This window comes from Ascaphus truei, chromosome 15 (genome assembly GCF_040206685.1).
Source record: "Ascaphus truei isolate aAscTru1 chromosome 15, aAscTru1.hap1, whole genome shotgun sequence".
In the NCBI taxonomy this organism is placed as follows: domain Eukaryota; kingdom Metazoa; phylum Chordata; class Amphibia; order Anura; family Ascaphidae; genus Ascaphus; species Ascaphus truei.
This window is the reverse complement of record NC_134497.1, coordinates 18,211,935-18,226,585: the sequence shown is the minus strand read 5'-3', so window position 1 is coordinate 18,226,585 and position 14,651 is coordinate 18,211,935. Positions and strand designations below refer to the sequence as shown.

Below are 14,651 nucleotides of genomic sequence, written 5' to 3'. Positions count from 1 at the left end.
CTACTGTTCTACTATAGCGTGCAGTCTACTTCTACTGTTCTACTATAGCGTGCAGTCTACTTCTACTGTTCTACTATAGCGTGCAGTCTACTTCTACTTTTCTACTATAGCGTGCAGTCTACTTCTACTGTTCTACTATAGCGTGCAGTCTACTTCTACTGTTCTACTATAGCGTGCAGTCTACTTCTACTGTTCTACTATAGCGTGCACTCTACTACTGTTCTACTATTGCGTGCAGTCTACTTCTACTGTTCTACTACAGCGTGCAGTCTACTTCTACTGTTCTACTATAGCGTGCAGTCTACTTCTACTGTTCTACTATAGCGTGCAGTCTACTTCTACTGTTCTACTATAGCGTGCAGTCTACGTCTACTGTTCTACTATATCGTGCTGTCTACTTCTACTGTTCTACTATAGCGTGCAGTCTACTTCTACTGTTCTACTACAGCGTGCAGTCTACTTCTACTGTTCTACTACAGCGTGCAGTCTACTTCTACTGTTCTACTATAGCATGCAGTCTACTTCTACTGTTCTACTACAGCATGCAGTCTACTTCTACTGTTCTACTATAGCGTGCAGTCTACTTCTACTGTTCTACTATAGCGTGCAGTCTACTTCTACTTTTCTACTATAGCGTGCAGTCTACTTCTACTGTTCTACTATAGCGTGCAGTCTACTTCTACTGTTCTACTATAGCGTGCAGTCTACTTCTACTGTTCTACTATAGCGTGCAGTTTACTTCTACTGTTCTACTATAGCGTGCAGTCTACTTCTACTTTTCTACTATAGCGTGCAGTCTACTTCTACTGTTCTACTATAGCGTGCAGTCTACTTCTACTGTTCTACTATAGTGTGCAGTCTACTTCTACTGTTCTACTATAGCGTGCAGTCTACTTCTACTGTTCTACTACAGCGTGCAGTCTACTTCTACTGTTCTACTATAGCGTGCAGTCTACTTCTACTGTAGCGTGCAGTCTACTTCTACTGTTCTACTACAGCGTGCAGTCTACTTCTACTGTTGTACTATAGCGTGCACTCTACTACTGTTCTACTATTGCGTGCAGTCTACTTCTACTGTTGTACTATAGCGTGCAGTCTACTTCTACTGTTCTACTATAGCGTGCAGTCTACTTCTACTGTTCTACTATAGCGTGCAGTCTACTTCTACTGTTCTACTATAGCGTGCAGTCTACTTCTACTGTTCTACTATAGCGTGCAGTCTACTTCTATTGTTCTACTATAGCGTGCAGTCTACTTCTACTGTTCTACTATAGCGTGCAGTCTACTTCTACTGTTCTACTATAGCGTGCAGTCTACTTTATCTTCTAAACAAAGGAACAATATGGTATGTATTGGTTTTTTTCTTGGCACTTTCCAGCAAATGTGATCAAGGTGTGATTGAAATAGCTCATTAGGAACGCCTCTCATTTTCTGCAAAATGCGTATTTTTGGCATCCAACCACGACCTTTCAATCCCTTGCGTGTTTGCTCCCGACACGGGATCCACGTAATTTTCTTGATGGTTCACCGTAAAATGCCTGTAACCGTTGGCATTTAAATTTCCATATGCAGGCCACTCGTCGGAATGAATCACTGAACCAATTTCGCATTCCCGCTGAATAATTGGTATCAGAGATTCAACTGATATGCACAGTCAACCGACTATAGGAATTCAAGTGAGGATTAAACTGACAGATGTGGACCACAGATCACCGGTAGACTGCTCGCTATAGTAGCGAATGCACGGTAGACCACAGATCACCGGTAGACTGCTCGCTATAGTAGCGAATGCACGGTAGACCACAGATCGCCGGTAGACTGCACGCTATAGTAGCGAATGCACGGTAGACCACAGATCGCCGGTAGACTGCTCGCTATAGTAGCGAATGCACGGTAGACCACAGATCGCCGGTAGACTGCACGCTATAGTAGCGAATGCACGGTAGACCACAGATCGCCGGTAGACTGCACGCTATAGTAGCGAATGCACGGTAGACCACAGATCGCCGGTAGACTGCTCGCTATAGTAGCGAATGCACGGTAGACCACAGATCACCGGTAGACTGCTCGCTATAGTAGCCAATGCACGGTAGACCACAGATCACCGGTAGACTGCTCGCTATAGTAGCGAATGCACGGTAGACCACAGATCACCGGTAGACTGCTCGCTATAGTAGCGAATGCACGGTAGACCACAGATCACCTGTAGACTGCTCGCTATAGTAGCCAATGCACGGTAGACCACAGATTGCCGGTAGACTGCTCGCTATAGTAGCGAATGCACGGTAGACCACAGATCACCGGTAGACTGCTCGCTATAGTAGCCAATGCACGGTAGACCACAGATCACCGGTAGACTGCTCGCTGTAGTAGCGAATGCACGGTAGACCACAGATCGCCGGTAGACTGCTCGCTATAGTAGCGAATGCACGGTAGACCACAGATCACCGGTAGACTGCACGCTATAGTGGCGAATGCACGGTAGACCACAGATCACCGGTAGACTGCACGCTATAGTAGCGAATGCACGGTAGACCACAGATCACCTATAGACTGCTCGCTATAGTAGCGAATGCACGGTAGACCACAGATCACCGGTAGACTGCTCGCTATAGTAGCGAATGCACGGTAGACCACAGATCACCGGTAGACTGCTCGCTATAGTAGCCAATGCACGGTAGACCACAGATCACCGGTAGACTGCTCGCTATAGTAGCGAATGCACGGTAGACTACAGATCACCGGTAGACTACTCGCTATAGTAGCGAATGCACGGTAGACCACAGATCGCCGGTAGACTGCTCGCTATAGTAGCGAATGCACGGTAGACCACAGATCACCTATAGACTGCTCGCTATAGTAGCGAATGCACGGTAGACCACAGATCACCTATAGACTGCTCGCTATAGTAGCGAATGCACGGTAGACCACAGATCACCGGTAGACTGCTCGCTATAGTAGCGAATGCACGGTAGACCACAGATCACCTATAGACTGCTCGCTATAGTAGTGAATGCACGGTAGACCACAGATCGCCGGTAGACTGCTCGCTATAGTAGCGAATGCACGGTAGACCACAGATCACCTATAGACTGCTCGCTATAGTAGCGAATGCACGGTAGACCACAGATCACCTATAGACTGCTCGCTATAGTAGCGAATGCACGGTAGACCACAGATCACCGGTAGACTGCTCGCTATAGTAGCGAATGCACGGTAGACCACAGATCACCTATAGACTGCTCGCTATAGTAGCGAATGCACGGTAGACCACAGATCACCTATAGACTGCTCGCTATAGTAGCGAATGCACGGTAGACCACAGATCACCGGTAGACTGCTCGCTATAGTAGCGAATGCACGGTAGACCCACAGATCGCCGGTAGACTGCTCGCTATAGTTGCACCCACCAGGGCATAAACAGACACGCAGCAGTCTGAGGTAACAAAGAAAATGTCTACCTGTCAGCAGCAACAAAGAAGGATCGTTCAGTACCAACAAGGTAGTGTGTTATTGTGAAGCATAAACACTGAGACATAACACTGTGTGTACGCGTCGGGTTCTATGCGCAATCGGGGTGTGTGCGCGTCGGGCTGTGGGTGTGCACATTGGGCTGTGTGTGCGTGTGTGCGTCGGGCTGAATGGGTGTGTCGTGTTGTGTGTGTGGTGGGTTGTGTGTGTGCGTCGGGCTGCGTGGGTTTGTGTGCGCGTCGGGCTGTGTACGTCTGGGGCAGTATGTGTGTGCACGTCGGGCTGCGTGTGTGTCTCAGGCTGTGCGTGTCGGTCCGTTGGGCTGAATGTGTGTGTGTGTGTGTGTGTGCACATCGGGTTGTATGCGCGTTGTGGGGTTTGTGTGTGCGCGTGTGCGTCGGGCTGTGTGTGTGCGGTCCGTCAAGCTTTGTGTGTGTGCGCACATGTCCGTCTGTGCGTGCGTGCGTTGGGCTCTGTGTGTGAGCGTCGGTCTGTGTGTGTGTGTGTGTGAGCGGCAGGCTGTGCGTGTATGTTTGTGTGTGTGCGTGTCCGGCTGTGTGTGTATGTTTGTGCGCCTCGGGCTGTGTTTGCGTGTCAGGCTGTGTGTGCGCGCGCGTGTCGTGCTGGGTGCGTGCACATGTCGGGATGTATGCGCGTCGTGCTATGTGTGTGTACGGCAGTTTGTGTGTGTGTGTTTGTGCGTTCTGAGCTCCTGTTAACCTGAACCCCCCCCCCTCCCCCCCCCCCATTTCAGCGGCCGATCTCCCTCCCCCAAAAGTGACTCTGAGCTGGAGCTAAGATCACCCAACACGCTCCCCACAGAGCCTCAAATGGAATGGGACTGGGGGAGACTCCCACAGGTGAGGAGACCTGATTCCCCCCCCCTTCCCTCTCTCATGCCTGTACTTCCCCTCTTTCCCTCTCATTAATGTATTCCACCCCCTGCGCCTATCATGTATGTACTCCCCTCCCCCTCTCATGTATGTACTCCCCCTCCCCCTCTCATGTATGTACTCCCCTCCCCCTCTCATGTATGTACTCCCCTCCCCCTCTCATGTATGTACTCCCCTCCCCCTCTCATGTATGTACTCCCCTCCCCCTCGCATGTATGTACTCCCCTCCCCCTCGCATGTATGTACTCCCCTCCCCCTCTCATGTATGTACTCCCCTCCCCCTCTCATGTATGTACTCCCCTCCCCCTCTCATGTATGTACTCCCCTCCCCCTCATGTATGTACTCCTCCCCTCCCCCTCTCATGTATGTACTCCTCCCCTCCCCCTCTCATGTATGTACTCCTCCCCTCCCCCTCTCATGTATGTACTCCTCCCCTCCCCCTCTCATGTATGTACTCCTCCCCTCCCCCTCTCATGTATGTACTCCTCCCCTCCCCCTCTCATGTATGTACTCCTCCCCTCCCCCTCTCATGTATTTACTCCTCCCCTCCCCCTCTCATGTATGTACTCTTCCCCTCCCCCTCTCATGTATGTACTCCTCCCCTCCCCCTCTCATGTATGTACTCCTCCCCTCCCCCTCTCATGTATGTACTCCTCCCCTCCCCCTCTTATGTATGTACTCCCCCCCCCCCGCCCTCTCATGCATGTACTTCCCCCCCCCCCCTCTTATGGCTGTACTCCATCTCCCCACCCCCCTGCCTGCCTCTCATGGCTGTATTCCTCCCCCTCCCTTTCATGCATATACCCCCCCCCAATCTCATGGCTGAATTCCCAACCCCGCCCCCTCTCTCGTGGCTGTGCCCCCCTCTCTCGTGGCTGTACCCCCCCGCCCCCCTCTCTCATGGCTGTACTCCGTGGGAGGGTGAGGGGGGTCAGATCCCTTTTTTTTTCTCTTGTCAGGTCACCCGGTCGGAGATTGTGGAACCCCAAATGTCACAGAGTGCTCCCCCGAGCCCCACGAGCAGGGATCCCCCCCCAGAGAGCACAGCCCCCACACTGCTTCCCCCCCAGTACCTCCTTCCCAGTCCTGCAGGACCCCCACAAGGAGATTGAAACACCCCCCCAAAACCAAGACAAGAAGGGTGAGTAAGGACAGGTGCCCCCCACATCCTCTCCCTCACCCCCCACCCTCTCTCCCCCCTCCCCTGTACCATCTCAATCCCCTTTCCCTGCACCCTCTCTCTCTCACCCCCACCCTCTTTCCTCCACCCCTGCACCCTCTCTCCATCCCCACTCTCTCTCCCTTGAACCCTCTCTCTCCCCCCACCCTTCCTCCTCCTCCACACCCTCTCCCCCTCCCATGCAACCTCTCTCCCCCTCCCCCTCTCTCCCCCAATCCCCTGCACCCTCTCCCAATCCCCTGCACCCTCTCTCTCCCAATCCCCTGCACCCTCTCTCTCCCCCCTACCCTGCACCCTCTCTCTCCCCCTACCCTGCACCCTGGCTCCCCCCCACAACCTGCCCCGCCCACCCTCTCTCCTCCCCTCTCCTGCATCCGCTCTCCTCTCCCCCCCTGCACCCTCTCTCCCCCTACAACCTCCCCTGCCCCTGCATCCTCTCTTCCCCCCTCCCCTGTACCGTCTCTCTCAGCCCCACCCTCTCTTTCCACCCCGCTCCCCTTCCCTCCTTCTCCCACCCAACCCTTGAACCCTCTTTCTCCTCCCCCCCTCTCGCATCCTTCCCCCCTGCATAATTTCTCTCCTTTCTCCCTGCCACCCCCCTCTCTCTCGTTCCCCCCTCCCCCGCTCTCTCCCCCTTCTCACTCTCTCTCTGTCTCTCTCTCTCTCTCCCCTTCTCTCTCTCTCTATCCCCCCTCTCCCACTCCCCCTCTCGCCCCCTCACACACGCTCTCTCTATCCCCACCCTCTCTCGCCCCCTCACTTACCTCCTTCCCTTCTTTTTCCTTCCATCCCTCCACGTCTATATTTCCCCCCCCCCCCCGCCCCCCCTGTAATTTCAGACTCTCCCCTGGGACCCCCGACACTGACCCCCGATGACACCCTGTCCCCAGACTCCCAGGAAGTGTCCCTCTACTTCCCAAACAGGTCAGCGCTGGGGGCACATTTTGGGGGCGGGGGGGGGGTAGTAAAAGTGATGATCAAGGTGACACCTCCCTCTCTTCCCTTCACCCCCTCCCCAGTCGCCCTTACCCGCTGCCACCCACCTCCGCAGGGTGGGGGGAGCACGGAGCAGGCGTCCGGCAGTGGCCCCCAGGATGACTTGGAACCATCAGAGGGGCCCCTGGGGTCCACCGTGGCACTGTCTCTGTGCGGGGGGCTGAAAGACAGCTGGGAGATTCCGGAAGGTGAGTTTGGGGGCGAGGGAGGGGGGCAATACCCGTGCAATCTCGTGTTGCCCCCACTGTTGCCCCCCGTAGTCCTGCTGTGGTCTCTCATTGTCCCCTGTGGTTTCCCCCTCCTCCATGGTCTCTCCTTATTCCTCCTCTGTGGTCTTATATCCCCCCCTCCCCCCATGGCGGTCTCTCTCTTTTCTCCTCTGGTGGTCTCTAAGCCCCCCCCACTGCGGTCTCTTCCTATTGTACCACCGTGGTCTCCGCCTCCCCCCCCATGGTCTCTGTTATTCTCTCCGTGGTCTCCCCCACCTCCATGGCGGTCTCTCTCTTTTCTCCTCTGGTAGTCTTCCCCCCCCCCCCCCACTGCGGTCTCTATTCTCCCACTGTGGTCTCCCCCCCCCCCCCCACGTGGTCTCTCCTTTATTCTCTGTGGTGGTCTCCCCCACCTCCCATGGCGGTCTCTCTATTCTCCCACCGTGGTCTCCCCCCCCCCCCCCACTGCGGTCTCTCTCTATTCTCCCACCGTGGTCTCCCCCCCACGTGGTCTCTCCTTATTCTCCCCCCGGGCGGTCTCCCCCACCTCCCATGGCGGTCTCTCTCTATTCTCCTCTGGTAGTCTTCTCCCCCCCCACTGTGGTCTTTCCCTATTCTCCCCGTGGCCTCCCATCCCCTCACTGTGATCTCCCCCCCAGTGGTCTCCCCTTATTCTCCCCATGGTCTATCCCCCCCCTCCCCCCTCAGACAGGTTCCTGAAGCATCAGATCTCATTTTCTGAATTCTGCAAAAATCCATCGCTCACCGAGGACCCCGACCTGGTGCTGCGGATCCACCGCAAGTGAGGACCCCCCTCTACTCACTCTGTGCCCCCCCTCTACTCTCTCCTCACTCTGTGTGCTCCCCCCCCTCTACTCACTCTGTGCCCCCCCTCTACTCTCTCCCCACTCTGTGCTCCCCCCCTCTACTCACTCTGTGCCCCCCTCTACTCTCTCCTCACTCTGTGTGCTCCCCCCTCTACTCACTCTGTGCCCCCCTCTACTCTCTCCTCACTCTGTGCTCCCCCCCCTCTACTCACTCTGTGCCCCCCTCTACTCTCTCCTCACTCTGTGTGCTCCCCCCCTCTACTCACTCTGTGCCCCCCTCTACTCTCTCCTCACTCTGTGTGCTCCCCCCCTCTACTCACTCTGTGCCCACCTCTCCGCTCTCCGCACTCTGTGTGCTCCCCCCCTCTCTCTCCTCACTCTGTGCCCCCCTCTACTCTCTCCTCACTCTGTGTGCTCCCACCTCTCTCTCCTCACTCTGTTCCCCCCTCTCCTCACTCTGTGTACTCCCCCCTCTCTCTCCGCACTCGGTGTGCTCCCCCCTCACTCAGTGTGCTCCCCCCTCTCTCTCCGCACTCTGTGCCCCCTCTACTCTCTCCTCACTTTGTGTGCTCCCCCCTCTCTCTTCTCACTCTGTGTGCTCCCCCCCTCTACTCACTCTGTGCCCCCCTCTCCTCTCTGTGTGCTCCCCTCTCTCTCTACTCACTCTGTGCTCCACCCTCTCTCTCCTCACTCTGTGTGCTCCCCTCTCTCTCTCCTCACTCTGTGTGCTCCCCTCTCTCTCTCATAACTCGGTGTGCCCCCCCCCCCTCTCTCTCCTAACTCGGTGTGCTCCCCCCTCTCTCTCCTCACTCGGTGTGCTCCCCCTTCTCTCTCCTCACTCTGTGTGCTCCTCACTCTGTGTGCTCCCCCCTCTCTCCTCACTCGGTGTGCTCCCCCCTCTCTCCTCACTCGGTGTGCTCCCCCCTCTCTCCTCACTCTGTGTGCCCCCCTCTACTCTCTCCTCACTCTGTGTGCTCCCCTCTCTCCTCACTCTGTGTGCTCCCTCCTCTCTCTCTCCTCACTCTGTATGCTCCCCCCTCTCTCTCCTCACTCTGTGTGCTCCCCCCTCTCTCTCCTCACTCGGTGTGTCCCCCCCCTCTCTCTCCTCACTGTGTGCTCCCCCCTCTCTCCTCACTCTGTGTGCTCCCCCTCTCTCTCCTCATTCTGTATGCTCCCCATCTCTCCTCTCTCTGTGTGCTCCCCCCCTCTCTTCACTATTTCTCCCTCACCCTTTCTCCTCACTTTGTGTGCTCCCCCTTCACCCCCTCTGTCTCCTCACTCTGTGTGCTCCCCCCTCTGTCTCTTCACTGTGTGTGCTCCCCCTCTCTTCACTATTTCTCCCCTCCTCACCCTTTCTCCTCACTTGGTGAGCTCCCCCTTCACCTCCTCTGTCTCCTCACTCCCCCTCTCACAGGTTTTATAACTGGGCAGCAGCCGCCCCCCTCATCCTGTGTATGCAGGTATTCCACCAACAGCTGCCCCAGGTAATATCACCCCAACTTTCTCTCTCCCGCCCTCCCTCTCTCTTTCTTCCCCTCTTCCCCCTTCTCTCTCTCCCTCCCCGTTTGCCTCTCTAACCCCTCCTTCTCCCCATCCTCCCCACTCACTCCCCATCCCCCCCACTCTCCCCCTTGCCCCTCTCTCTCCCTCCCGCTCACCCCCTCCTCTCCCCTCTCCCCCTCCTCTCCCCTATCCCCCTCTTCTCCCCTTCCCCTCTCTCGCCCCCCTCTATTCCCTTCCTCCTCCTCCTCCTCTCCCTCTCCCCCCCTTCTCCCTCTTCCCCCCCTTCTCCCTCTTCCCCCCCTCTCCCTCTTCCCCCCTCTCCCTCTTTCCCCCCCTCTCCCTCTTTCCCCCCTCTCCCTCTCCCCCCCTCTCATCCCTCTTTCCCCCCCTCTCCCTCTTCCCCCCCCTCCTTCTTTCCCCCCCCACTCCCTCTCCCTCTTCCCCCACCCTCTCCCTCTTCCCCCCCCCACTCCCTCCCCCCCCTCACCCTCTTTCCCCCCCTCTCCCTCTTCCCCCCTCTCCCTCTTTCCCCCTCTTACCCCCCTCTCCCTCTTTCCCCCTCTCCCTCTTTCCCCCCCTCTCCTCTCTTTCCCCCCCTCTCCCTCTTTCCCCCCCCCTCTCCCTCTTCCCCCCCCCCTCTCCCTCTTTCCCCCCCCTCTCCCTCTTCCCCCCTCTCCCTCTTCTCCCCCACTCCCTCTTCCCCCCCCTCCCTCTTCCCCCCCTCTCCCTCTCTCCACCCTCTCTCCCTCCCTCTCCCTCCCTCTCCCTCTCCCCCCCTCTCCCTCCTCCAACCCTCTCCCCTCTCTTCCCCCCACTCTCCCTCTCTTCCCACCCTCTCCCCCCCTCTCCCTCTCTTCCCTCCTCCCTTCCCCCCTCCCCCTTCCCCCCCCCTCTCTTCCCCCCTCTTCCTCTCTTCCCCTCCCTCTACCCCACCTCACCCTCTCTTCCCCCACCTCACCCTCTCTTCCCCCCTCTCCCTCTCTTCCCACACCTCTCCCCCTACTCCCCCCTCTCTTTCAACCCTCTCCCTCTCTTCCTCCCACTCTCCGTCTCTTCCCACCCTCTCCCACCCCTCTCCCCTCCTCCCTTCCCCCTCCCCCTTTCCCCCCCCCCTCTCCCTCTCTTCCCCCCCTCTTCCTCTCTTCCCCTCCCTCTTCCCCCACCTCACCCTCTCTTCCCCCACATCACCCTCTCTTCCCCCACCTCACCCTCTCTTCCCCCCTCTCCCTCTCTTCCCACACCTCTCCCCCTACTCCCCCCCTCTTCCCCTCCTCTCTTTCCCCCCTCTCTTTCCCCTCCCCTCCTGCCCCCTCCTCTCTGCCCCCCTCCTCTCTTCCCCCCCTCTCCCTCTTTCCCCCTCTCCCTCTTTCCCCCCTCTCCCTCTTTCCCCCTCTCCCTCTTTCCCCCCCTCTCCCTCTCTTCCCACACCTCTCCCCTCCTCTCTTTCCCCCCCTCTCTTTCCCCTCCTCTCTGCCCCTCCTCTCTGCCCCCTCCTCTCTTCCCCCCTCTCCCTCTCTTCCCCCCTCTCCCGCTCTCAGTACCTTCCAATTCTGTATGATGTCTTTGTCCCCTCAGAGGGTCATTGATCAGCTGACCAATCAGAAGATGCCCCCCAGAGCAGGGGCTGGTGGTTTTCCTGGCGCAGGAGGGACCTCACTCCCCGACTGGTGAGAGATGTGGGTTATATGGGGGAGCACAGGGTGTTCTGGGGGAGGAGCACGGGATGTTCTGGGGGGGGAGCACGGGATGTTCTGGGGGAGGAGCACGGGATGTTCTGGGGAGGAGCACGGGATGTTCTGGGGGGGAGCACGGGATGTTCTGGGGGAGGAGCACGGGATGTTCTGGGGGGGAGCACGGGATGTTCTGGGGGGGGAGCACGGGATGTTCTGGGGGAGGAGCACGGGATGTTCTGGGGGGAGCACGGGATGTTCTGGGGGGGGGAGCACGGGATGTTCTGGGGGAGGAGCACGGCATGTTCTGGGGGGGAGCACGGGATGTTCTGGGGGAGGAGCACGGGATGTTCTGGGGGGGGGAGCACGGGATGTTCTGGGGGGGGGGAGCACGGGATGTTCTGGGGGAGGAGCACGGGATGTTCTGGGGGAGGAGCACGGGATGTTCTGGGGGAGGAGCACGGGATGTTCTGGGGGGGGAGCACGGGATGTTCTGGGGGGGGAGCACGGGATGTTCTGTGGGGGGGAGCACAGGATGTTCTGGGGGAGGAGCACGGGATGTTCTGGGGGAGGAGCACGGGATGTTCTGGGGGGGAGCACGGGATGTTCTGGGGGAGGAGCACGGGATGTTCTGGGGAAGAGCACGGGATGTTCTGGGGGGGGGAGCACGGGATGTTCTGGGGGAGGAGCACGTGATGTTCTGGGGGAGGAGCAACGGGATGTTCTGGGGGAGGAGCACGGGATGTTCTGGGGGGGGGAGCACGGGATGTTCTGGGGGGGGGAGCACGGGATGTTCTGGGGGAGGAGCACGGGATGTTCTGGGGGGGAGCACGGGATGTTCTGGGGGAGGAGCACGGGATATTCTGGGGAGGAACACGGGATGTTCTGGGGGAGGAACACGGGATGTTCTGGGGGGGAGCACGGGATATTCTGGGGAGGAACACGGGATGTTCTGGGGGAGGAACACGGGATGTTCTGGGGGAGGAGCACGGGATGTTCTGGGGGGGGAGCACGGGATGTTCTGGGGGAGGAGCACGGGATGTTCTGGGGGGGAGCACGGGATGTTCTGGGGGAGGAGCACGGGATATTCTGGGGAGGAACACGGGATGTTCTGGGGAGGAACACGGGATGTTCTGGGGGGAGCACGGGATATTCTGGGGAGGAACACGGGATGTTCTGGGGGAGGAACACGGGATGTTCTGGGGGAGGAGCACGGGATGTTCTGGGGGGGGAGCACGGATGTTCTGGGGGGGAGCACGGGATGTTCTGTGGGGGGAGCACGGGATGTTCTGTGGGGGGAGCACGGGATGTTCTGGGGGGGAGCATGGGATGTTCTGGGGGAGGAGCACGGGATGTTCTGGGGGAGGAGCACGGGATGTTCTGGGGGGGAGCACGGGATGTTCTGGGGAGGAGCACGGGTTGTTCTGGGGGAGGAGCACGGGATGTTCTGGGGGGGGGAAGCACGGGATGTTCTGGGGGGGGGGAGCACGGGATGTTCTGGGGGGGGGAGCACGGGTTGTTCTGGGGGGAGCACGGGATGTTCTGTGGGGGGGGGATGGAGAACAGAGTTAAAAGCAGAGGTTTAGCATTGTATCCCTCTTCCCACTCTACATCTCTATCCTCCCCATCACCATCCCCTCGCACTCTCTTCTCTCACCTCTTATACTCCCCCCTCCTCGTTCACTCTTCCCTCCCCCCCTCTTCCTCCCCCCCCTCCCCCCTCTTTCCTCCCCCCTCCCCCCTCTTTCCTCCCCCCTCCCCCCTCAATCCACCCCCCTCCCCCCCCTCACTCTTCCTCACCCCTCACTCTTCCTCACCCCTCCCCCCTCACTCTTTCCTCACCCCCTCCCCCCTCACTCTTTCCTCACCCCTCACTCTTTCCTCACCCCTCCCCCCACACTCTTCCTCACCCCTCACTCTTCCTCACCCCCTCCCCCCTCACACATTCCTCACCCCTCACTCTTCCTCACCCCTCCCCCTCACTCTTTCCTCACCCCTCCCCCTCACACTCTTCCTCACCCCTCCCCCTCACTCTTTCCTCACCCCTCCCCCCTCACTCTTTCCTCCTCCCCCTCCCCCTCACACTTTCCTCCTCCCCCTTCCCCCTCACTCTTTCCTCCCCCCTCCCCCTCACTCTTTCCTCACCCCTCCCCCCTCACTCTTTCCTCCTCCCCCTCCCCCTCACTCTTTCCCTCCCCCCCCCTCACTCTTCCTCCTCCCCCCTCACTCTTTCCTCCTCCCCCTCACTCTTTCCTCCTCCCCCTCCCCCTCACTCTTTCCTCCTACCCCTCACTCTTTCCTCCTCCCCCTCCCCCTCACTCTTTCCTCCTACCCCCTCCCACTCACTCTTTCCTCCTACCCCTCACTCTTTCCTCCTCCCCCTCACTCTTTCCTCCTCCCCCCTCCCTCTCACTCTTTCCTCCTCCCCCTCCCTCTTTCCTCCTTCCCCTCCCTCTTTCCTCCTTCCCCCCCCTCTTTCCTCCTCCCCCTCACTCTTTTCTCCTCCCCCCTCACTCTTCCCTCCTCCCTTCACTCTTCCCTCCTCCCTTCACTCTTCCCTCCTCCCTTCACTCTTCCCTCCTCCCTTCACTCTTCCCTCCTCCCTTCACTCTTCCCTCCTCCCTTCACTCTTCCCTCCCCCCCTCACTCTTCCCTCCCCCCTTCACTCTTCCCTCCCCCCTCACTCTTCCCTCCCCCCCTCACTCTTCCCTCCCCCCCTCACTCTTCCCTCCCCCCCTCACTCTTCCCTCCCCCCCTCACTCTTACCTCCCCCCCCTCACTCTTCCCTCCCCCCCCCTCACTCTTCCTCCCCCCCTCACTCTTCCCTCCCCCCACTCTTCTCTCCCCCTCACTCTTCTCCCCCCCTCACTCTTCCCTCCCCCCCCTCTTCCCTCCCCCCCCACACTCTTCCTCCCCCCACTACTCTTCCCTCCCCACTTTACTCTTCCCTCCCCACTTCACTCTTCCCCTCCCCCACTTCACTCTTCCCCTCCCCCCTTCACTCTTCCCTCCCCCCTTCACTCTTCCCTCCCCCCTTCACTCTTCCCTCCCCCCTTCACTCTTCCCTCCCCCCTTCACTCTTCCCTCCCCCCTTCACTCTTCCCTCCCCCCTTCACTCTTCTCCCTACTCTTCCCTCCCTCCTCACTCTTCCTCTCCTCACTCTTCCCTCCACTCCACCTCCCCCCTCCTACAGCCAGGGTCCAATCCTCAAGAATTCGGGGAGCAGAAGGGGGAGTGCAGCCCCGGCACGTGAGTGAAACTGCGCCCCCTCTTCTCTCGGACTGTCTTCCTCGGTCCCCCCCCCCCCTCCCACACACTGTGTGTGTATGTGTGTGAGTCTCTGTGTGTGTGTGTGAGTCTCTGTGTGTGTGTGTGTGTGTGTGTGTGTGTGTGTGTGTGTGTGTGTGTGTGTGTGTGTGTGTGTCTGTGTGTGTGTGTGTGTGTGTGTCTCTGTGTGTGTGTGTGTGTGTGTGTGTGTGTGTGTGTGTGTGTGTGTGTGTGTGTGTGTGTGTGTGTGTGTGTGTGTGTGAGAGTCTGTGTGTGTGTGTGTGTGTGTGTCCTCTGTGTGTGTGTGTGTGTGTGTGTGTGTTGCACCCGCCGCTTTAAGACAGTTCTCTTTTGGCTGCCATTACTTGGTGTGCAGCCGTCTCTCTCTCTCTCCCTTTCTCTCCCCTTTTCTCTCCTCTATCCCCTCCTCCCCCTTTTCTCTCTCTGTTTCCCCCCTCTCTTCCTCCTAACATGCCCCCCCTCTTGTTTTTAGGTTGGAGGAGGGAGGGGAGCAGAGTTTGCCGTTGGAGGGGAGAGCAGAGGCCACCCCGGCCCCCAGCACGACCCCCCCGGCCCCAGCACCGACCCCCCAATACCGGCGGTCCCTGCGCCTGACTTCCGAGCAGCTAGTAA

The 14,651-nt window shown here is 58.7% G+C and overlaps 1 protein-coding gene across 1 annotated transcript in view; it reads left to right on the top strand.

Annotated features, from left to right (window-relative positions):
• LOC142466632 (phosphatidate phosphatase LPIN3-like) overlaps positions 1-14,641 on the top strand; it is a 38,124-nt gene extending 23,483 nt beyond the window's left edge. Inside the window, 11 exon segments of the mRNA XM_075571853.1 lie at positions 4,226-4,331; positions 5,325-5,362; positions 5,364-5,506; positions 6,385-6,469; positions 6,565-6,583; positions 6,585-6,729; positions 7,459-7,552; positions 8,992-9,061; positions 10,656-10,747; positions 13,945-14,000; positions 14,512-14,641. Coding sequence (XP_075427968.1) covers positions 4,226-4,331; positions 5,325-5,362; positions 5,364-5,506; positions 6,385-6,469; positions 6,565-6,583; positions 6,585-6,729; positions 7,459-7,552; positions 8,992-9,061; positions 10,656-10,747; positions 13,945-14,000; positions 14,512-14,633 — 970 coding nt within the window. The 3' untranslated portion in view covers positions 14,634-14,641.
• Positions 14,642-14,651: the final 10 nt, after the last annotated feature.